A 25,177-nucleotide genomic window follows, 5' to 3' on the forward strand; every position below is an offset into this window, starting at 1 on the left:
TCAGTCCCTAAGTCGTGTGTGACTCTTTGTGACCCCATGGACTGCAGCATGGCAGGCTTCCCTGTATCCTCCATTATCTCCCAGAGTTTTCAAACTCATGTCCACTGAGTCGGTGATGGTATCCAACCATCTCATCCTCTGCCACCCCCTTCTCTTTTTGCCTTCCAATCTATCCCAGCATCAGTGTCCTTTTCTACTCTTTGCATCAAGTAGCCAAAGTATTGGAACTTCAGCTTCAATATCGGTCCTTCCAATAAATATTTGGGGTTAATTTCCTTTAGGATTGACTGGTTTGACCTCCTTGCAGTCCAAGGGACTCTCAAGAGTCTTCTCAAACACCACAGTTCAAAAGCATCAATTCTTCAGTTCTCAGCTTTCTTTATAGTCTCACTCTCTCATCCATACATGACTACTGGAAAAACCATAGCTTTGACTAGACAGACCTTTGTTGGTAAAGGAATGTCTCTGCTTCTTAATATGCTGTCTAGGTTGGTCATAACAATTCAAAAACATCAGTTCTTCAGCACTCAGCTTTGTTTATGGTCCAACTCTCACATCGGTATATAACTACTGGAAAAACCAGAGCTTTGACTCTGAGACCTTTGTTGGCAAAGTGATGTCTTTGCTTTTTAATACACTGACCGGGTTTATCATTGCTTTGTCACACGACCGATACTCCTGTAGCTTTTGTACTTTGATACTAGAACATCCTTCTTTTGTTTTCCACATAGTGCTTTCCTTTTCAGTTCTCAGCAGAAATGCTACCTCAGTAAAGAGGTCCTTCTAACCACCTCAAATACGTCCACCCTGCCTGCCACTGAGTCTCTCTCTTGCCATCTCTGTTTATTTTTCACCCCTGCTCCTATGATCAACTGAGGTACTATTATATATTTTTTATTTTCTCTTTCTCTATTCCCTGACAAGGGTGTATGGTTTAAGAAACAAGAGTCTTTTTTCGTTTGCTTTGCTTTCTGTCTTCTGTTCTTTGCTCTTGCTTTATTTTGTATCTTCTCCTACCTTGATAACTCTGGAATAGTGCCTATCACTGCTTCAAAAGCTCAAGTACTTGTTGTAAGGAGAGTAACTACCGGTGTCACCCTTAGTGGGTGGTTGAGAGGGTTACATGAGATGATGTCAACAAGATGGATGTCACACAGAGCATTTGCCCAACAGTGGTAGCTACTCACAGCATTCAAAACAGGTGATAACTACGACCAAGACAACAACCCCATTTCTAGCCTCTCTGTTTTACCAAAAGATCCCATATTCCTATCTCTTCCCTCAGACATGAGCACAGTAAGGTCTAAGAAATGACAGGCAAGTAATACAAATTCCTCCATTTTCAATGCTTAGTAAAACCATACATAAAGCTCTTTTGGGTCCAATAAAAGAGCCCTTCTGAACTATTTCAAATCCTAAAGGATGATGCTGTTAAAGTGCTGCACTCAATACGCCAGCAAATTTGGAAACCTCAACAGTGGCCCGAGGACTGGAAAAGGTCAGTTTTTATTCCAATACCAAAGAAGGGCAGTGCTAAATAATATTCAAACAATTGTGCTCATTTTCACATGCTAGCCAGGTTACGTTCAAAATCCTTCAAGCTAGGCTTCAGTAGTATGCAAATGTATAAGATGTACAAGCTGGGGCTTGAAGAGGTAGACAAACCAGAGATCAAATTGCCAACATTTGTTAGATCATGGAGAAAGCAAGGCAGTTTCAGAAAAGCAACTACTTCTGCTTCACTGACTATGCTACAGCCTTTGACTGTGTGGATCACAACAAACTGTGGAAAATTCTTTAAAAGATGGGAATACCAGACCACCTTCCCTATCTCCTGAAAAATCTGTAAGCAGGTCAAGAAGCAACAGTTAGAACCAGACATAGAACAACAGACTGGTTCAAAATGGAAAAGGAGAATGACAAGGCTGTATATTGTCACCCTGTTTATTTAACTTATATGCAGAGTACATCATGAGAAATGTCAGGCTGTGTGAATCACAAGCTGGAATCAGGATTGCCAGGAGAAATATTAACAACCTCACACATGCAGATGGTACCACTCTCATGGCAGAAAGTGAAAAGGAACTAAAGAACGTCCTGATGAAGGTGAAAGAAAAGCGTGAAAAAGCTGGATTAAAACTCAACATTCAAAAAACTAAGATCATGGCATCTGCCCCATCATTTCACAGCAAAGGGAAGGGAAAAAAAATGGAAGAAGTGATAGCTTTTATTTTCTTGGGCTCCAAAATAACTTCAGACAGTGACTATAGCCATGAAACTCACAGACACTTGTTCCCTGGAAGGAAAGCTAAGACATACCCAGACAGTGTATTAAAAAGCAGAGACATCACTTTGCCAACAAAGTCCGTACAGTCAAAACTATGGTTTTTGCAGTAGTCATGTATGGATGTGAGAGTTGGACCATAAAGAAAGCTAAGAGCCAAAAAAGTGATGCTTTCAAACTGTGGTGCTGGAGAAGACTCTTGAGAGTCCCTTGGACTGCTAGGAGATCCAACCAGTGTATCCTAAAGGAAATCAACCCTGAATATTCAATGGAAGCACTGATGCTGAAGCTCCAATACTTTGGCCACCTGATGCAAAGAGCTGACTCACTGGAAAAGACCCTGAAGCTGGGAAAGATTGAGGGCAGGAGGAGAAGGGGACTACAGAGAATGAGATGGTTAGACAGCATCACTGACTCAATGCACATGATTTTGAGCAAAGTCTGGGAGACAGTGAAGGACAGAGGGAAGACTGGTGTGCTACAGTCCATGGGGTTGCAGAGTCGGAAAGGACTAAGTGACTGAACAAAAGAAACAAACTTAATGAAAGGAGCTGCTATAAACTTTGAAGCCTTAAAAGCAAGTATGGCTGGGGGGCTTGGTAACTTCCTGTTGGTCCAGTGGGTAAGGATTCGCTTTCCAATGCAGGGGACACAGGCTCCACCCGTGGTCAGAGAACTAAGATCCCAGCATCGCACAGCAACTACGAGCCTGAACACTAACTACTGAGTCTGCACACTCTGGTGCCTGCACAACACAACTCCAGAGAAGCCCACATGCTACAGGGAAGATCCTACATGTTGCAAGTAAGACCTGGTGCAGCAAATAAACAAATAGAAATTAAAAAAGAAAAAGGCAAGTACCTCAACCAAGTTGTGTATCTTGCAGCCGTCTTCCCGGATTCGCTTGTATTTTTTCGTAAATAATTCACTCTTGTCCTCCCAAGTCATGGTGGTCTCCCGCCTGTGTTCTCTCCTGGGAAGGAGCGGGCACTCGGCCCAAGCCCGCAGGGTCTGCTGGATCACTCTGACGTTATTCTGCGCACGCTCCACTCTGCGCTCCAGCTCTGAGGTGGCCATCCTTACCCTCTTGATATCCTCCCAGCAGTCATCCTGCCATGTCAGCGATGTGGCGGCTGCCTGCAGTTCCTCATCCACCGTCCTCAGCTCGTCCTCAATCAGGGGGTATTCAACTTCCAGAAGAGTCTGTTTCAGCTTATTATATCCGTGCACAAGAAGTTCAAGATTTCCAATGTACTGAGCAAAAGAAAACCCCGAAACAAAAAGCACCACATATGTTACAGCTGCTTTCTCTTGGAGCCATGAAAGTATCATAGGTCTACATGTTAATAATTAAAATTCCAACTATTTCTTTTCAAAATCTGCCCCAATATCTGAAAACACAGACCTTTAAGAGAGTGTTTCTTTTTTTGAAGATGGTGAAGGCTGAATCTGGTATGTCTGATTTCTTCAACATCAAAAGGTATTTCACTTCTCTTAATACGGCCACTAGCTATTAAAAGAAAAGCAAGAATTATTACATATTTTAAGGATATCCATCTAGTTAAAGCTATGGTTTTTCCAGTAGTCATGTATGGATCTGAAAGTTGAAAATTAAAGAAAGCTGAATGCCAAAGAACTGATGCTTTTGAACTGTGGTGTTAGAGGAGACTCTTGAGAGTCCCTTGGACTGCAAAGAGATTCAACCAGTCCATCCTAAAGGAAATCAGTCCTGAATACTCATTGGAAGGATTGATGGTAAAGTTGAAACTCCAACACTTTGGCCACCTGATGTGAAGAACTGATTCACTGGAAAAGATCCTGATGCTGGGAAAGACTGAAGGCAGGAGGAGAAGCAGATGACAGAGGATGAGATGGTTGAATGGAATCAGACTCAATGGACATGAGTTTGAGCAAGCTCCGGGAGTTGGTGATGGACAGGGAGGCCTGGGGTGCTGCAGTCCATGGGGTCACAAAGAGTCAGACATGACTGAGTGACTGAACTGAACTGACTGAAGGATACCATTCTATTTTAACACAAGTTAACATCAAAATGCTTGTAATTTCATCAGTGATTATCATATTTTCAAACTGTCAGGGCAGAGAGGTTTTTGTTTCTTATGCTTTTTCAAAGCAATAATGATACATTCCATATGACATAGAAGTATATAACTAATAAAGGTAGATAAGTTACTTACAAAACAGAAAGAGACTCACAGACTTAGAAAATGAACTTATGGTTGCCAGGGGGAAGGAATAGTTAGGGAGTTTGGGAAGTTCAGGTACCCACTGCTATATTTACAATAGATAAGCCTACTGTATAGCACACAGAGCTCTACTCAGTTATGTACCATCCTGGATGAGAGGGGGTTTTGGAGGAGGATGGACACATATATATGTAGAGCTAAGTCCCTTCGCTGTTCATCTGAAACTATCACAACATTGTTTATTAGCTATACACCAATACAAAATTAGTTTAAAAAAGTAATAATATAGGCAGAAATCACTGGTTGTGGCTCACTGTCAGAGAAAAAATTCAAGCAACATCTACATGAAGGTCTGAAATGGAAGGCCATAAATGGACCTCGACCTTTTCCCAGCACTGTTAGTTCTGTTATAATGCTTATTTTGAAAACGTGACATCATTATATACCAGAGAGGAATTTGAGTATGCCACAAGTTTTGTCTTTGCTTATCTGCAGATTTATCCACAAGAAATGCTACATAAATGCTAAAAACTGCGCCCAACTAAACTGAAGGTTTTATTAGGAAGACAAAATTTTCACACGCACACCTCATAAACATCCACTGCCATTTACACGTGAGTGATGACACACACCCATCCACTGCTGGTGGCAGGACTTTTGTCTGGTTTCAAATGACCCTCCTTCCCCCACTTCACAGTAACACACAAGTCGTAACGTACTTCTGAACAAACTTCGTGTCTTTGTCAGGAGAAAGTGTCAGTTCATTGGAGAATTTATCTATTACCTAGCCATTTAAAATGTATAAAAAAGTATGCTACCCTTTCTCCTGGTTTTGTTTCTGCTTTTTTCTTATTAGAGTATAGTTGCTGTGCAATGTTATATAAGTTACCGGTGTACAGTATGTTCACACTTTTTAAAGGTTATGCTTCATTTGTAGTTATTGTAAAGCATTTGCTGTATTCCCCATTTTATACAACATATATCCTTGTAGCTTATGTTATACCTAATAGTTCGAATCTTTTAACCCCTTACCCCTGGCTTGTCCCACCCCTTCCCTCTCCCCAGTAGTAACCACTAGTTTGTTTTCTGTATCTGTGAGTCTGTTTCCTTTTGTTATATTCACTCACGTGCTATATTTTTTAGATTCCCCATATAAGTGATACCACACACAGTTATTTGTTGTTCTGTCTGACCTTTATTTTTGATTATCACTGACAAAGCTTTTGAGCACTGTGCCCTGGCCCTCACATTCCCCTCAGTCCTGCACTTTTTATGTGCAGTCTTTCACTGTGAAGTGATTTTCAGGAACGCATATGTCATGTCAGAGCAGAACTGACTGTAGCCTTAATTCAAGGTTCTGAGGAAGAGACCACGCAACACGCTTTAGAAGGTAATCCAACTGACTTCCTCAGGTTGTCACTCCATGGTTTAACTAGTGCACTACATTTTGTGTGTTTATAATCCCTTGTGGCAGAATTGTAGGGATTATCTCCAAAACATCTCAGAAATTCATTTTTTATAAATTGGTTTTATGCGATCAGAAGGTAGAGAAAATCCTCAGTTCTCCAGGTTATACATTTATACACATGTCTTGAGGTTAATAAGAAAAATTAGGTGATGCTATTCTTTGTAGTATTTCAGAAAATGAATCAGAACTTGGGTACAGCCTGTGACTATTAAAGTCAGTGAGACTCCTATATAGTTTTCCTTCTGTCTGAAGAACTTTATAACATTTCTTGCAAGGTAACATTTCTGGCAACAAATTCCTTCAATTTTTGTTTGAGAAAGTATTTCTCTTTCACTCGTGAAGGATAATTTCACAGGGTACAGAATTCTAAGTTGGTGCTTTGCTTTTGTTTTTTCCCTTTAACACTTCAGATACTTCACTGAACTCTCTTCTTGATTTCTTGCATGGTTTCTGAGATGTCAGATGCAATTCTTACCTCTGCTCCTTTATAAATGAAGTGTCCCCCCCTCCCATCTTCTTTCAGAATGTTTCTATTTTTGACTTTCTGAAGTTTGAATATGATTGTGGGGAGGGGATTTATCCTGCTCGGTGTTCTCTGAGCTTCCTGGATCTGTACTTTGATGTCTAACATTAATCGGGGAAAATTCTCAGTCATTATTGCTTCAAACATTTCTTCTGTCCCTTTCTATCTTCTCCTCTGGTATTTCCATTATAGCCATCATACTTTTGTAGTTGTCCCACAGTTCTTGGATAGTCCGTCCTGTTCTGTTCTGTTCTGGGAATTTTTTCCTCAGTCTTTTTTCTCTTTATTTTTCAGTTTTGGAAGTTTCTAGCATCATATCCTCAAGCTCAAAGCTCTTTCCTTGGCATGTCCAGTCTACTAATGAGCCCATCAAAGGCATCCTTCATGTCTGTTACAGTGGGTTTGATCTCCAGCATTTCTTTTTCATTCTCTCTTAGAATTTCCATCTTTCTCTTTACATCATCTGGTTTGGCATATTGTCTACTTTTCCAATTAAGGCTCTTAACATATTAGTTGTAGGTTTCTAAATTCATAATCTGATAATTCCAACATTTCCACCATATCTGATTCTGGTTCTGATGCTTAGTCTCCTCAAACTGTGTTTTTGCCTTTCAGAATGCCTTGTAAACTTTTATTGAAAGGTAGACAAGATATACTAGGTAGACAGGATACATTGTAGTCAACAGACCTTTAGTGATGTGAGAGTAAGGTTTGGGGTAGGGAAGGGTTGCATAATCCTGCTATCAGGTCTCAACTTTTTGGTGAGCTGGTGGACCATGCCCTTCACCAGTGCTTCTCGGTTCTCACTCCCCACCCATAGGTGGGATAGCATAGCTAGAGTGGCCTGGAGTTGGCACTTCCCTTCCCCCAGGTAGGCCAGGCCCTGGGAAGACAGCTTCTCCTCAGAGCAGACCTTGTTGAGAAGAACAGAAGTCTCTGGCACATTTCAAAGTGGTCCTTTCCTTTCCTCCTGCCGGAAGTATTTTCCTCCAGGATTCACTGGAGGAGCTTCCCTGATAGCTCAGTTGGTAAAGAATCCACCTGCAATGCAGGAGACCCCAGTTCGATTTCTGGGTGGGAAAGATCTGCTGGAGAAGAGATAGGCTACCCACTCCAGTATTCTTGGGCTTCCCCTGTGGCTCAACTGGTAAAGAATCCACCTGCAATGCGGGACACCTGGGCTGGGAAGATTCCCTGGAGAAGGGAAAGGCTACCCACTCCAGTATTCTGGCCTGGAGAATTCCAAGGACTGTATAGTCCACAGGGTCGCACAGAATCAGACATGACTGAGCAACTTTCACTTTCACTATTCACTGCAGATGAGTGAGGACCTGGTGGAGCTCCAGGAAGTAAAAAACTCCCAGAAACGTAAGCTCCACCTCCAGTGACTGGGCACCCCTGAAGTTTAGGATGTGTTTTTGCTTTCTCTTACCAAGTTTCAGTTGTCATAATTAAGTGTACTATATGTTGATTTGATACATTTATATGTTGCAATGTGACTATCACTGTGGTGCTCACTAACAGCTGTATCATGTCACATAATTATCATTCCCCCCCCCTTTTTTTTTTTTTGTGGCAGGAACAATTATGATCTAGTCTCTTGGCAACTCTGAAGTTTATGACTCGGTATTATTGACCATAATCACTATGTGATGCATTACCTCTCCCACCTGAAGTTTTCAGCTCTCAGACTTGTCCACACTGAGCCTCCAGCAATTTGTCGATTACAGGTTAGGTTTCCCTACACTGGTGCTGGCTCCCAAGGCTATGGTTTTTCCTGTGGTCATGTATGGATGTGAGAGTTGGACTGTGAAGAAGGCTGAGCGCTGATGAATTGATGCTTTTGAACTGTGGTGTTGGAGAAGACTCTTGAGAGTCCCTTGGACTGCAAGGAGATCCAACCAGTCCATTCTGAAGGAGATCAGCCCTGGGATTTCTTTGGAAGGAATGATGGTAAGCTGAAACTCAGTACTTTGGCCACCTCACGTGAAGAGTTGACTCACTGGAAAAGACTCTGATGCTGGGAGGGATTGGGGGCAGGAGGAGAAGGGGACGACAGAGGATGAGATGGTGGATGGCATCACTGACTTGATAGACGTGAGTCTGAGTGAACTCCGGGAGTTGGTGATGGACAGGGAGGCCTGGCGTGCTGCAATTCATAGGTTCGCAAAGAGTTGGACACGACTGTGCAACTGATCTGATCTGATGTTTTGTTTTTAAATTAACTATATTTATGTATAATTTATATATAATAAAATGTACCCATTTTAAGTAAAAAAATACATAAATAAAAAATAAAGTCAGTGAGACTAATTTTCTCACCTCCTAGGCATAAAGTTGGACTACCATGAGACAGGGCCAGAAAACATAAGCCAGAAAAAAACTGATCAAAGACTATTGATTCTGTTCAATTAAACTGACATCTATTGAATGTTATCAAGTGCCAAATACTATGTTAGACACACAAACACAAAGATGAAATACGATGGACCTGACTCTCAAGTAACTCATTATCCAGTCAAGTGGAAGTAGTAAATAAATAATTACAAGACAAAATAAGAAAATAATTGATATAAAATTTGGTAAACAAATCTTTAAAGGAGACATAAAGAAGCTGTTTTAAGTTACAGTCCTCATAGCTCTGACATTTTCCCAAAATAAAATATTTATAAATGACTGGAGGTATTAGGCATACACTTATAATAAAAAGGGCATTTGTAAAACATTTTAAAAACATTAAACCCTACCTTTGGGTCAAAGTTGACACTGAGAAGACCACTTGTGGCACTGAATTTAACTAAGGGCTGATTCAAATTAAATTCACAGATTTCATTCACATTGCTTTTCCATTCATTATAGATATGATCTTCAAATTGGTTCAGCAAAGTTGTCATCTCAACATACTTCTGATAAACCAAGGTATCATCAGGACTTTCCAAGAATCTGTAGGAATATGGTTTTTCCATATATTAGAGAGGCTTCAGCTTAATTACTTTATAATAATACACACTAGAAAATGTAACACTATAAACCAGGAAGAAAACCAATAAAGGTCAAACAATGCTTCTTCCCAGTCTTTGTTTAAAAAAGATAGTTATAAAATAAATGGAATGCCAAACATTTAAATCAAATAGCAACAGGTTGTCAATCCCTATCCCTACAAAGAAAAGAGAAAGATATAAAAGTCTGCAAAAAAAAAAAAAAAAGGAATGCTAGTTATTGGAGAAAGGAAAAACAGTAACAAAAATTATCAGCATATTTTGGATGAAATGGAAAAGTGAAAAGGAAAAAAAAGACCCAAAACATAGAAATATAGGAAGTTCTAAGTCCTATTAAGCATACTCCAAACCATGGGAATAAATCCCTCTCAACAAGCCAGACAATGACAAGAGTTAAATAAGGCAATAAGCACTAAAATGAAGAGCTCACCACTCTATATCAAAATTGCCTGTGTCACAGGGATAGTGTTACCAGGAAAGCCTAACTACTTACAGATAATGGAGAGATGCAAAGTTTGACCAAAACATCTGAAGTCGGTCAAGAACCTCTTTAGCCCATTTGATATTTCCTGAAGTAAATGGCATATTCTTGTTAAGAACTACATTTCCTTGTTCAATCTGCAAATTGATATTGTGGTGAAGAGGAAGAAAGGGAACATTTAATGAGAGTACACTCCAACCTTGTGAACAATTGCTCATTTTGGCACTTTTACAGAATAAATACATAAAGCACATGTGCTAAGTAACTTGGTTGGTAGAAGAGTTAAGGTCCTAAAGCAGATTATTCATATCCATAGGAAACCAGTTAAATAAAAGCATAACAACTTCAGTGCCTGTATCTCACCTTTAGGTATCACTCAGTGTAGTTCTACTTGACACCCTGACCCACAATATGATGCTGTGAATGTGCCAGACTTTATCCCCCCACTCACCTGTCTGATGTGTTCATTATACAATTGCTTACACATATCCAACTCTGCACTGAACATGTGCACAAGTGTGCTGTAATGTGGGCTGAAAATTTCCATGACAACTGGTTTCTCAAGAAAATTCCCAAATACAGTCAAAAGCTATAAAAAAAATCAAAGTGAAAGAAAGGTTAACCACCATAGGCTGTTAATACAAATACTCAGTTCACTATTTCCCCCATTAAACCTCCTCCATGACTAGATACAGAGCAAACATTTAGATCTATGCAAGTGTCCTGCAAGGTCTCCAAATCGAAAACACATCTTTGCATCTCACTAAAATTTCTACACATCCAATAAAGCAAATTCTAAATGTAAAGCAGTTTCCCTTCCTCACCAGAAAGTGAAGAGTCAGAAACGAACCTCTGTTAGCAATCCCTGATCACAGCTGACACTATTACTTCCTGTTGGGCACCAGGAAATGTAGAAGATGCTTTGCAGATTTAAGAACAGAAGCAAGACTGTATACTTTTTATTTGCTCTTCTCTCCTACATACTGGACTGCAAAGAGATCAAACCAGTCAATCCTAAAGGAAATCAACCCTGAATATTCACTGAAAAGACTGATGCTGAAGCTCCAATCCTTTGGCCACCTGATGTGAAGAACTGACTCACTGGAAAGGACTCTGATGCTGGGAAAGATTACGGGCAGTAGGAGAAGGGACAACAGAGGATGAAATGGTTAGATGGCATCCCCAACTCAATGGACATGAATCTGTGCAAACTCCAGGAGATAATATAGGACAGGGGAGGCTGGTGTACTGCAGTCTATTGGGTTGCAAAGAGCTGGACATGAGTTAGCAACTGAACCACAACCTACACATATACCCTTTGAAATAAGAATATCCATACTGAGGACCTCCAGGTCACACAATAATAATCATTACAGTTACCCTGTGATAGATGATGAAGGAAAAGAATGTGAAAAAAGAATGTGCATATATATATATATGTATGTATAACTGAAACACTCTGCTATACAGCAGAAATTGACAACATTGTAAATCAACTATACCTTCAGTAAAATAAATTCTAAATACATAGTTATACTGGAAGCATCAGTCACAGGGACTGTCCTGTCTATGCCCACGTGTGTTTTGTACCACAGGAACCAGGCCCCCCCAAAGCAGCAGCTGGTGCAGCAGTAGCGACCTGTTCCAATGACACCCACTCCACAGGCGGACGGTTCCTTCAGTGTCAGAGTCGTAGTTGAAACCTACGCTTTGAGATAATCAGATTCTTTCTCAGAAAAAGAATTAGGGCATGGCAGGTTGAACCAATGCCAGTAAAATTATCAGTGAAGACAAATCACAGTTGAGCCTTGAACAAAATGACCTTCAACTGCATGGATCTACTGTTACACAAAATTTTATCAATAAAGACACTGGAAAAGTTTTATGGAGATTTGAGACAATTTGAAAAGACTCTCAGATAAACCATGTTGCCAAAAAATATCAAAAATTTAAGATGCATCATGAATGCATTAAATATATGTAGATACTAGTCTATCCTTACAGAGATATAAGGATCTATTTAATATAAAAATGTGTAGTCTTCTGTTTTATAACTTTGCTTTCAAAAAATTACATTACCAAACAGTATACCTCTCTCATAACTGAAGAAATTGCCTATCAGCCTATCACCAGTTTTAAGTAACAATGTTACCAATATCATATTATGAATATGACTGTAATACTCTATGCCATAAAAATTTCATCATAATTCAGTTATTAGTACATAGGCTAGGTTATTGTGGGACAGTCCTGTCAATTGCTCTAGGATACCAGAAAACAATCATGCTGAAAAAAAGAAGCAATAATTCAATCACTGATAAAATGCAGCAATCATGAATTCATTTTTGCTGCTTCATTTTATCAATGTATGAATCACACATGTAAAGAAATATGAATTTCTTTTTCATATTATCTTTTCAGTTTTTTTTTATGTCTAATGTTGGTAATACATGTGTGTACCATGTAAGAAGATATTGATATAGGTACACAATACCGATGCAGGTATTGACAGATGATTCATCTTGTAGAGACGACAAACTCAAAAAATCAACAGAATACAGTCCTGTAAGAGTGTTTTTTCTTCCTTATGATTTTTCTTAATAACTCTTCTTTCTAGCTTACTTTCTTGTAGGAATACATTATACAATACATATAACACACGAACTGTGTATCCTTTGACCACTCATTATTGCAAAGCTTCTGGTCAAAACTAGCCTATTCTTAGTTAAGTCTGAGGGGAACCAAAAGTTAAACACTGATTTTCAACTATGAAGGGGATCAGCATTGTTCAAGGATCAACTGTCCTAGCAAGCAGGGGAAGCCAATGAGTACGGGGACAGAAAAAGCAGACATGTGAACCAAAACACCATCACACACCCAGCAAGCTGCTGAGTGTAAGCCCACAATTCCTGTTGATTGGTTATGGAGCCCTCAGATTTTAAACTAATCTTGACCAACCACGAGTTTTCACAAAGCTTAGGGGTCTGGTGAGGCTAACTTTGGTTTTCTATTGTCCTCCTGTCTTTTTTTCTAATCTGTGGGGATTCTTCTGTGCATCAGTGTGAGACAGCTTTCTTTGCAAGAAAAATAATGTAGTAAAAATGCATATTTTTATAAAAGCAATGTTTACAGAACGCTGACTAGGTGCCCAGGCACTGTATTTTAAGGGAGTTAAAAATGCTGTTCTCACATGCTCCAGATAAAGAAACTGAGTTGCGGGCAGGGGACGACTTGCCCGAGTTGGCAGAGCTAAGACAGAGTCATCACTTGACACTGGCGCTGAGCGGTCTGGCGCCGGGGCAGCCTCGGCTACCTTGTGCGGCCTCCCATCAGCCCAGGTGCCACTTAAAACTGTTCTTTTGTTAGTTACTTACTCTGTGTGGGCTTCAGAAAATGTTAGTTATTAGGCCTGTTCCATAGATACTTTCTTTGAAATAAAAAGAAGTATTTCCTCAAAATAACTAAGTATCATCAAGGTGGCAGAAAACTATATACCAAGATTCCTGCCCTGTTAGTGATGTGACATGGCTAAAGATAGAGCTTTGTTATTCCTCTCAGAACTACACTAATGGGTGTATCCCCAAAATTGCTGTTGTTAAAAAGCAGCATCACTGTAAACATTTTGTAAAGATTTCCTAAAAACTACTGACTATAAAAAAAATCAACACAAAGAAAAAAATTATACAAACAGAAATGGAGATCTAACCATATCTTTGAGGCAATTGAAATAAACACATGCTGGCCTTTTTTCTAGTAATATCAATTAGAACTACTGTAAAACTGTTGGTGGGAAAGAAATTGGTGCAGCCGCTATGAAGAAAAGTGTGGAGATTCCTTAGGAAGAGGGAGAGGGTGGGACGGTTTGGGAGAATGGCATTGAAATACGTATAATATCATATATAGAAAGAGTCGCCAGTCCAGATTCGATGCACGATACTGGATGCTTGGGGCTGGTGCACTGGGACAACCCAGAGGGATGGTATGGGGAGGGAGGAGGGAGGAAGGTTCAGGATGGGGAACACATGTATACCTGTGGCGGATTCATTTCGATGTTTGGCAAAACCAATACAATATTGTAAAGTTTAAAAATAAAATAAAATTAAAAAAATTAAAATAAAATAAAATGAAAAAAAAAAACAAGAAAAAAAAAATCTACAAATACAGCTACCATATGATCCAGCAATCCCACTCCTAGGCATATATCCAGGGAAAACCATGGCTCAAAAGAATGCATGCGCCCCAGTACTCACTGTAGCACTATTCACAATAGCCAAGACTTGGAAGCAACCTAAACGTCCATTGACAGATGACAGATAAAGAAGATACTGTATGCATATAATGGAATATTACCCAGCCATAAAAATAATGAAATAATGCTATTTGCAGCAACATGTAATCATCATACAAAATCAAGTTAGTTAGAGAAAGACAAATATGTGATATCACTTACATGTGGAATCTAACAAATGATACCAATGAACTTACTTACAAAAAAAAAACAGACTCATGTACATAGAAAACAAAACTTAGGGTTACCAAACGGGAAACGGTGAGGGGAGGGATAAATTAGGAGTTTGAGGTTAACATACTGACATCGCTATTATAAAAAAAAATAATCAACGACATGTTGTTTAGCACAGGAAACTATACTCAGTATCTTGTAATAATCTATAAAAGAATTTTAAAAAGAATATATATGTATATATGTGTAAAACCAAACCACTTTGCTGACCACCTGTAACTAACACATTGTATATCAACTATATTTCAATATAAAGTACTGTAGAAACTACTAAATATTTAAACTCCGCTTGGTTAGTTGCCACTGAGCAAAATGCAAAGTATTAACTTTTCTTCTTACAACCACTGTTCTGTTACATTTGGACTTTATGTTAACATTCTGAAGCAAAAACGGCCTTAAAGGTTTCATAAAGAATTGGACTCTAACTACAGTAAGGAAACACACCTATTTCACAGCGTCCTCTTTCAAACCCTTTTTATGTCAACTACAACTGAAACAATACTAGAAGCTTCCCAGCCACATCTCATTTTGCCCAGCTGACGTGCTTAGTGGAACTTAACTCCAAGTGTAAAATAGGAAAGAGAGAGAAAATATTTTGGGGGGAGGTAGTAAAGCCAGAAATTAGTAGTTAAAGTCTTAACTTTTAAAGCAGTACATATTACCTTAATTTTTCAACATCGCAGATAAATAAAAATTATCTTCCAGGATGAGAATAAAGGTCATTTGAACTTCTGGTTTCCTTGTCACATCAGCGCTAAGAGCTTTTTTATGAAGACAACAGATTCTGTCCTTCATATCAATCTCAAAAGAGTCAAGACTGATACTCAATACATGCTTCCTTCCTAAATATTCCATTAGAGGTCTGTAAGGTTTACCTTGATTTTCTTCTACTTCTCGGTTTCATTATGCAATATTTATGTTTTTCCTAAATTTGTCTCTTTTTCAGATTTTTTTAAATCTATTGCCGTATGAACCACATACACTTCACAATTTTCTAGTGTTCTGTTATTTCACCTAAAGACTTTTCTCAATACTTACCTTACATACTTCAGTCTCCATGTAGAGATACTATAAATTTTAAAAAGCCTTCCATCAGCATTTTGTTTTAATGTTTACTGAATGCTAACTCTGCCACAGTTTTATACTGTTGGCTTTCAGGGCCCTTCCTGCTCATGGCTTTGCTGGGTCCTGGTCTTTAGAGTCTGCAGGTATTTACTCCCCAGGACACAACAGTAACTGGGCAGACTTCATCAACCTGGACCTATAGTAGAAATAATTTTCTCCTTAAATACACAACCCTGTCATTTTTTTCCTTCTGCCACGACTCTTGCTGCAGTTTATCTCCATCTGCGTGTCATTGCAGGACTGTGACAACCAGTCAGCCCTGCTAATGTCACAGTTATTAAGTGGCTGCTTTATATAAAGGATTGCAAAAGGTGAGCTAAATATAACAAAAGCTCTAAGATGATGCCCCACCCCTGGAGAGCTTATAAGGGCAGCAGCTTATGCTGTGTTTTTCAGTAGACAAGGTACAAATACGCTGAGAATCAAAGAAACAATACATGACAGTGAAGAGATAAAACCGTTAAGAAAAATAATTGGCATGTGAAAACAGAATCCATATGAATGCCTGTGAGAAAAGAGAAAAGGTAGGAGCCTCTGTAATTCAGATTTTCCTCCACATTCTTTCTTGCCATGATTTCTGAAAGTCTGAAAGGAAGTCCAGTAACAGAGAATATGATAGACTAGTGCATAGCCACTAAAAATGGCATTGTTGAAATCTGTTATTAAAGTAAAAATATTTATGATTCACTGCTTCTTGAAAAGGCTACAAAAAGATTGCAGAGTTCACAATATGTCATTTTTCGCAGAGAGAAATATGTATGCATATCTAGTCAAAGAAAAGGTCTGGCAGTATTAAAAACCACAGTAACTTCTGAGAGATGGCATGACGGGTGGTATTATTTTATAACAACAGGCTACATATTTCAGCTGGCGGCATCTCAGTTTCATCCAAGGGCTCATAACAGAGAACTCTGGGCCCTGTGACTTCCCTGTGTTAAAACGGTTGACGGCGTTAGAAGACACTAGCAGCTTAACCACCATCTGACCAATTTATTTGAATTTTAAGATCAAAATCAAGCAATTATCTCTGACAAAGTCTGGGTCTGTTATTTTGTTTTGCACTGCAATCTTCAATGAATTGTGTCCACAATTCTCTAGCTGTTTCCACTGACACGGAGTCCTCATTCCACTTTGGGGATGTCATCTAAGTTTACACTTTACAGATTCTCTTCTTTGACAAGCAAGTTCGACTATTCATACACTATACTGTATTTCATCAGTTCTATGATAAACATTCGGAGAAGGCAATGGCACCCCACTCCAGTACTCTTGCCTGGAAAATCCCATGGACCGAGGAGCCTGGTAGGCTGCAGTCCACGGGGTCGCTAGGAGTCATACACGACTGAGCGACTTCACTTTCACTTTTCACTTTCATGCACTGGAGAAGGAAATGGCAACCCACTCCAGTGTTCTTGCCTGAAGAATCTCAGGGACAGCGGAACCTGGTGGGCTGCCGTCTATGGGGTCGCACAGAGTCGGACACGACTGAAGCGACTTAGCAGCAGGAGCAGCATGATAAACATTCTTTCATGTTTTAACACCTTTGAAACTAGATTATGTTATATAATCAACAGCATCCTAATCTTTTGGCAGTATTTTCCTTTGTTGATAAACAATGGCATGTCTGGTAATTGGTGTCTTATGCTTAAAGAAAAACCTGCCTCTTGAGAAATCTGTATGGCAGGTCAGGAAGCAACAGTTAGAACTGGACATGGAACAACAGACTGGTTCCAAATAGGAAAAGGAATACATCAAGGCTGTATATTGTCACCTTGTTTATTTAACTTATATGCAGAGTACATCATGAGAAACGCTGGGCTGGAAGAAACGCAAGCTGGAATCAAGATTGCCAGGAGAAATATCAATAACCTCAGATATGCAGATGATACCACCCTTATGGCAGAAAGTGAAGAGGAACTAAAAAGCCTCTTGATGAAAGTGAAAGAGGAGAGTGAAAAAGTTGGCTTAAAGCTCAACATTCAGAAAACGAAGATCATGGCATCTGGTCCCATCACTTCATGGCAAATAGATGGGGAAACAGTGGAAACAGTATCAGACTTTATTTTGGGGGGCTCCAAAATCACTGCAGATGGTGACTGCAGCCATGAAATTAAAAGATGCTTACTCCTTGGAAGGAAAGTCATGACCAACCTGGATAGCATATTCAAAAGCAGAGACATTACTTTGCAAACAAAGATCCGTCTAGTCAAGGCTATGGTTTTTGCAGTAGTCATGTATGGCTGTGAGAGTTGGACTGTGAAGAAGGCTCAGCGCTGAAGAATTGATGCTTTTGAACTGTGGTGTTGGAGAAGACTCTTGAAAGTCCCTTGGACTGCAAGAAGATCCAACCAGTCCATTCTGAAGGATTTCTTTGGAAGGAATGATGCTGAACCTGAAACTCCAGTACTTTGGCCACCTCATGTGAAGAGTTGACTCATTGGAAAAGAGTCTGATGCTGGGAGAGATTAGGGGCAGGGGAGAAAGGGACGACAGAGGATGAGATGGCTGGATGGCATCACTGACTCAATGGACGTGAGTCTCAGTGAACTCCGGGAGTTGGTGATGGACAGGGAGGCCTGGCGTGCTGCGGTTCATGGGGTCGCAAAGAGTTGGACACGACTGAGAGACTGAACAGAATTGAAACTGTTATTTATTTCAGTCAGATCAATAAAGTGGGCAGGTGAACCCAACCTATATAAACAATGGTAAAGAAAAGAAATTTTTGAATTAACTGGTATTTTTCACTTTTCACTGTGGCTTAATTCTGAATCAGTACTTCACAGGTCTTCCCAAACTTGCTCTAAAGGTAATGAAAGAACAATGAATTGAAGCAAAGATCAACAGTCAGATGTCCTAAAACTGACCTTGTCCAAGGTCAATGTCATTATTCATTAGTGTGATATTCAAAGTTTATAATTCAGTGAGCTGAATATGAAAAGAATGTGACTAGTTAATAGTTCACCTGAATCAGAAAAGAATGTATTCCCTCTTTTCATCTAATAGTTTTACATTATTCATTGCTAAAACTTTTTTTTTTAATAACTTCTTTAGAACTAACCTTAAACGCAGCTTCTAGACCATTGCAGTTGAAGAAAGCTTCACAAAGAACTGTCCCAAGCCTTCTGTCAAAATCCAGAGTTTTGGACTTAAATACAACATAATCACTTTCAAACTCCTATAAAATTCAAAATAAAATATTAGTTCTCAGGAAAGAATCCAACAATGAAAATATCAATCACAAAAGCGTGACACCTCTCTCTTTTTCTCTCTGAATGATTTTTCATAGTAGGATTCTAGGAAAGAAACAGCTGTATCTGACTAAGTGCTCAGTGACAGCCTTATTTATAGAGCAGTGAACATCTAGCACCATCAGCTCACGTTTCCACAATGCCTTCCACTGGCTCAGACCCCAACATCAGAACTTTGGCCTACTGATCCACCCTTCTCCACGCTATTTTGATTATAAATTTAAAAAGCAAAGCTTTACAGAAAAGAAAAAGGAAAAAAAATAATCTTGCCTCATTATAAATTTAGTACATCTAGAGTTTAAAAATTAAGTTTTTATTTTGTTTTTTTATGGAGCAGAAAACCTGCCAGGAAACAGTATTTCTTCAAGTGAGAACTAAAATCCACAGGTCTGTCTGTAAGAAAACATCACTGGAGATACAGACATAACGTAACACTCTTTCCATTTCCCCAGTTTCTTACTAACATGCGGTTAACAACCCCCAGTTTCCTCTTAATACATAAACACCCACTCTCATAATTACAAAGAGTGAAACAAAGACAAAATAACCATCATCTGCATAGCATTCCAACTCAGTCTTCAGTGAGGCCCCAGAAATTCACAACCACTTTGGGCTTCCCAGTCAAGCCACCCCAGGAGTGTGCACCACACACTTAATGGGTCCCTTTGTTACCTCCATAGCCTGAGCCTTTTCTATTAATAATACTAACAGGAATAATAACAATAACGACGGCTAACATTTATTCAGTTCTATTTTAAATGTTTTACATTATTAGCTCAATTCTAACAATATATAATGTAGGTAATATTTTTCCCATTTTATGGGCAACAAAATAAACTCTGAGAAGTTTATGTCCACAGTCATACCACTAGTTGACAGCAGGGCCAGAATTTAAAACCAGGTAACCTGGCTTCATGGGAAAAGACTCTGATGCTGGGAGGGATTGGGAGCAAGAGGAGAAGGGGACGACAGAGGATGAGATGGCTGGATGGCATCACTGACTCGATGGACGTCTCAGTGAACTCCGGGAGTTGGTGATGGACAGGGAGGCCTGGCGTGCTGCGATTCATGGGGTCGCAAAGAGCTGGACACGACTGAGCGACTGATCTGATCTGATCTGAACCTGGCTCCAGAGCCCACACTCCAACCATGATTTTGGATGTTTCTATGAAGGAATGCACCTTATGCTAAATTTAATACACACTAGAAAATAGTGTAACAGCACAGTTCTAGAGCACTGTGCATCATACACAGCAATGTCTTATTTAGCATCAAGAGGAAGTCTCTACTTTTGAATGAAGGCCAAACAGTCTCTTCATTCAAGGATCACTGACCTTTAAAAGTAGACACAAATGCCCAACAAGTTGTAACAAGCCTACCTTGCCCCTCATCTCAGTGTGGCAACAAGGAACATACAACTTAAGATCCTCAAACATTATTTGAACAATTAACAAATAATCAACATCTCAGTTCAGTTCAGTTGCTCAGTTGTGTCTGACTCTTTGCAACCCCAGGGACTGCAGCAGGCCAGGATTCCCTGTCCATCACCAACTCCCAGAGCTTGCTCAAACTCACGTCCATCAAGTCAGTGATGCCATCCAGCCATTAGGGAAGGAACAAATACTTATTTCCCATAACAGATCTCTCTCCTAACCTCTCCTGTCAGCTCAGCCTGAATTCAGAATTGCTGAGGGGACATCTCCCTCAGGAAATCCCCCAGATAACTCAAATTTATTATATACAAAGGCTTCCCTGGTGGCTCAGATGGCAAAGAATCTGTCTGCAATGAAGGAGACCAGGATTCGACCCCTGGATTGGACAGATCCCCTGGAGTAGGAAATGGGAACCCACTCCAACATTCTTGCCTAGAAAATACTAGAGGAGCCTGGTGGGCTATAGTCCATGGGGTTGCCAAATGGGAACTCATCCTCTCTATAAAGACACTCCTCATTCTATAAACCCTAACAAAAACTCTGGCAATCTCTTTGACTTCTTCCTCTCTTGCTCAAAGTGTTATCTGTCTTTTCTCCTATGTATTCTCCATCGTCCAGGCATCACCCTCATCTCAATCACCATTACCACTTGGCTAGACTTCTGTTTATCATATTTAAACAGCTCTCTTTACCTTTAATCTCACCTCTCCCATCATTCTCTAAACTGCAATCTAAACAAGCTTTCTAAAATAGAAATCATATGTCACTCTCGTACTAGTAATTCTCCATGTCTCAGTACGGAATCCTTAACTTTTAGGGTGAAGTCTCACAGTCCTGGCCTCATCTACAAGGTCCTTTGTGATGTGAACCCTGCTTACTCCTCCTGACTATTCCAGCGTCTCTCCCTCTTCACACACTCGGATCTAGCCAGGCCTGCCTTGTCACACTGGTGCTCTGTGTATAACACAATTTTCTCTAATCACTTTCTTTTCACCTACTCCTCACCTGCTTCATTTCTATTTATTTTTCCAGTTCTACTTCTCTTTCAGGCATTGTCTCAGTTTCCCTTTCACCTCCCCTGGAAAGGGGCCCTTCACAAATACTCCCATGGCACACAGCACTTTTCATACCCTGGCACTGAGCACTCTGTGTAACTGACTACCTGGATTCTCCCACTGGGTTTTAATCTATGAGTAATGTACCCAGGTTTCTTCTCACAGGGACAGTACCAATATTTAACATTCCCAGCGCATAGCTGTTTCTCAATCTTATTAGAGAATAAACAATATACTGGTGCTACTCAAAACCATTTTTTCTATATTCTAAAAACTCCTAAATTGCCCTTATTAGTAACATGAGAAATTCTGATGTTTTAGGTAGAGAAATATCATGGTCTAATTTAGCTCTTAATAGGCAATCAAGTTGCTGTGTGAAGAACAGATGTGATGGAGCCAATACAGGGCCTGAAGGAGAAGTTTAGGAGCAAAGGCAATAACCTGGCTCAGAGATGAGATCTGTATATATTTTCAGGGTGATATATTCTCAGGGTTTATATGACAGAACCTGATGCTTACTTATCATGAGAAAAGAGTAAGATCATGGATGGCTCCTATATTTTCCACTAAGCAGTATACTATATGGAGTATTTTTGAGTTGAAGAATACAAGGAAGAATAGGCTTGGGGAGAGGTAAAGCATGCTGGTGATGTCTATTAAATATACAAGTGGAGATGTTGAGTAGGCAGCCAAATATACGCTTTGTGTTTGGGATATAAGGAGGTCCTTTCCATTATGTATAATGTCCTTGAGGCTTTTGGTAGTTATTCTTTATCAATTTGAGGAAGGTCCCGCTATTCCTATTTCTGAGAATTTTTTTCCCCATCATGAATGGATGTTGAATATGGTCAAAAACCTAATGCATCAAAGTTTTTAAATTGCTAAACTATTACAAAGGGGGCAAGAACATACCATGGAGAAAAGACAGTCTTTTTAACATGTGGTGCTGGGAAAACTGGACAGCTACATGTAAAAGAATGCAATCAGAACACTCCCTAACACCACACAGAAGAATAAACTCAAAATGGATTAAAGACCTAAATGTAAAGCCAGAAACTATAAAATTCCTAGTGGAAAATATAGGGAGAACATTCTCTGACATAAATCTATATCTCTATCTTGTTGGATCTACCTCAGAGAATCATGAAAATAAAAACAAAAATAAATACATGGGACCTAATTAAACTTAAAAACTTCTGCACAGCAGAGGAAACCATAAACAAAATGAAAAGACAACCCAAAGAATAGGAGAAAATATTTGCAAGTGACCAACAAGGTATTAATCTCCCAAATATACAAATAGTTCATGTAGCTCAATATCAAGAACACCCCCAAACAATCCAATAAAAAATGGGCAGAAGATCTAAACAGACATTTCTTCAAAGAAGGCAGACAGATGGTCAAAAAGCACATGAAAAGATGCTCAATATCACTAATTATCAGAGAACTGCAAATCAAAACTGCAATGAGGTATCACCTCACACCTGTCAGAATGTCCATCATCAAAAAATCTACAATAAATGTTGGAAAGGGTGTGAAGAAAAGGGCACCCTCTTATACTGTAGGTATATAAATTTGTACAACCATTATGGAGAACTGTATGGAGAATCCTTAAAAAACTAAAACTAAAACCACAGTATGATCCAGCACTCCCACTCCTGGGTGTATACTTGGAGAAAATCATAATTTGAAAAGATACATGCACACCTATACATGCAGCACTATAATAGACAAGACATGCTGCTGCTGCTGCTGCTAAGTTGCTTCAGTTGTGTCCAACTCTGTGCGACCTCACAGACGGCAGCCCACCAGGCTCCCCCGTCCCTGGGATTCTCCTAAATGTCCATTGACAGAGGAATGGATAAGAGAGATGTGGTACATATACATACAATGGAATATCACTCAGCCATAAACAATGAAGTAACGCCATTTACAGCAACATGGATGGACCTGGATATCACCATACTAAGTGAAGTCAGACGGAGAAACACAGAAGTCATATTCTATCACTTGTAAGTGGAATCTAATTTTAGAAATGATACAAATGGGGAATTCCCTAGCAGTCCAGTGGTTAGGACTCCATGTTTCCACTGCAGGAGACACAAGTTTGATCCCTGGTCAGGGAACTAAGCGGAGAAGGCAATGGCACCCCACTCCAGTACTCTTGCCTGGAAAATCCCATGGGCGGAGGAGCCTGGTGGGCTGCAGTCCATGGGGTCTCGAAGAGTCGGACACAACTGAGTGACTTCACTTTCACTTTTCACTTTCATGCATTGGAGAAGGAAATGGCAACCCACTCCAGTGTTCTTGCCTAGAGAATCCCAGGGACGGGGGAGCCTGGTGGGCTGCCGTCTATGGGGTCGCACAGAGTCGGACACGACTGAAGTGACTTAGCAACTTAGCATCTTAGGGAACCAAGATCCGGCATACTGTGTATGTGCTTAGTCGCTCAGTGGTGTTCAACTCTTTGCAACCCCATGGACTGTAGCCCACCAGGCTCCTCTGTCCTTGGGGATTCTCCAAGCAAGAATACCGGAGTGGATTGCCATGCCTTCCTTCAAGGGATCTTCCCACCCAGGGGGCTCGAACCCAAATCTCCCGCATTGCAGGCAGATTCTTTACTGACTGAGCCACCAAGGAAGCCCAAGAACACTGGAGTAGGTGGCCTATCTCTCCTCCAGGGGATCTTCCCAACCCAGGAATTGAACCGGGGTCTCCTGCATTGCAGGTGGATTCTTTACCAGCTGATCTACCAGGAAAGCCCGCATGTGCAGCACAGCCAAAAAAAAGAGATACAAATGAACTTATTTACAACTCAAAAACAGACTCAGAGATCTCAAAATCAAACTTGTGGTTACCAAAGGGGAAACATGACAGGAAGTGATAAATTAAGAGACTAGGATTGACATATACACATGACTATATACAAAATAGATAATAGGGACCTACTGTATAGCAGAGGAAACTCTACTCAATATTCTGTAATAATCTAAATGGGAAAAGAATCTGAAATATATATACATATATATATACACACACTATATACACTTTATCACTAAAAAATACTGACCATCATCTGAGCCTTAATGAGTCATAGTAACAATGTCAAAGATCACAGATCACCATAACAAATATAGTAATAACAAAGAAGTTTGAGATATTGTGAAATTTTCTAAAATGTGACCAACACAAAGCAAGCAGGTGTTACTGCAAAAATGATACTGATCAGTACAGGGTTGCAACGAACCTTCAATCTGTAAAGAAACAAAAACAGATGAATGGATAAGAAAGCTGTGGTACATATACACAATGGAGTATTACTCAGACATTAAAAAGAATACATTTGAATCAGTTCTAATGAGATGGATGAAACTGGAACCTATTATACAGAGTGAAGTAAGCCAGAAAGAAAAACACCAATACAGTATACTAACGCATATATATGGAATTTAGAAAGATGGTAACAATAACCCTGTGTATGAGACAGCAAAAGAGACACCGATGTATAGATCAGTCTTATGGACTCTGTGGGAGAGGGAGAGGGTGGGGAGATTTGGGAGAATAGCATTGAAACATGTATAATATCATGTATGAAACGAGTCGCCAGTCCAGGTTCGATGCACGGTACTGGATGCTTGGGGCTGGTGCACTGGGACGACCCAGAGGGAGGGTAGGGGAGGGAGGTGGGAGGAGGGTTCACGATGGGGAACGAGGGTACACCTGTGGCGGATTCATTTCAATATTTGGCAAAACTAATACAATATTGTAAAGTTTAAAAATAAAATAAAACTAAAAAAAAAGAAAAAGAAAAACAAAAACAAAAACCCCACAGGAT

At 39.8% G+C, this 25,177-nt stretch overlaps 1 protein-coding gene across 1 annotated transcript in view; it reads right to left on the bottom strand.

The window, feature by feature from the left end:
• Positions 1-25,177, bottom strand: part of DNAH11 (dynein axonemal heavy chain 11) — a 369,705-nt gene that overhangs the window by 313,618 nt on the left and 30,910 nt on the right. The window contains exons 9-14 of the mRNA XM_027539949.1: positions 18,665-18,781; positions 10,411-10,548; positions 9,972-10,096; positions 9,227-9,422; positions 3,690-3,794; positions 3,146-3,538 (exon numbers count right to left, since the gene is read on the bottom strand). Coding sequence (XP_027395750.1) covers positions 3,146-3,538; positions 3,690-3,794; positions 9,227-9,422; positions 9,972-10,096; positions 10,411-10,548; positions 18,665-18,781 — 1,074 coding nt within the window. The remainder of the gene's footprint in view (positions 1-3,145; positions 3,539-3,689; positions 3,795-9,226; positions 9,423-9,971; positions 10,097-10,410; positions 10,549-18,664; positions 18,782-25,177) is intronic.

This window comes from Bos indicus x Bos taurus, chromosome 4 (genome assembly GCF_003369695.1).
Source record: "Bos indicus x Bos taurus breed Angus x Brahman F1 hybrid chromosome 4, Bos_hybrid_MaternalHap_v2.0, whole genome shotgun sequence".
NCBI classification, from domain to species: Eukaryota; Metazoa; Chordata; class Mammalia; order Artiodactyla; family Bovidae; genus Bos; species Bos indicus x Bos taurus.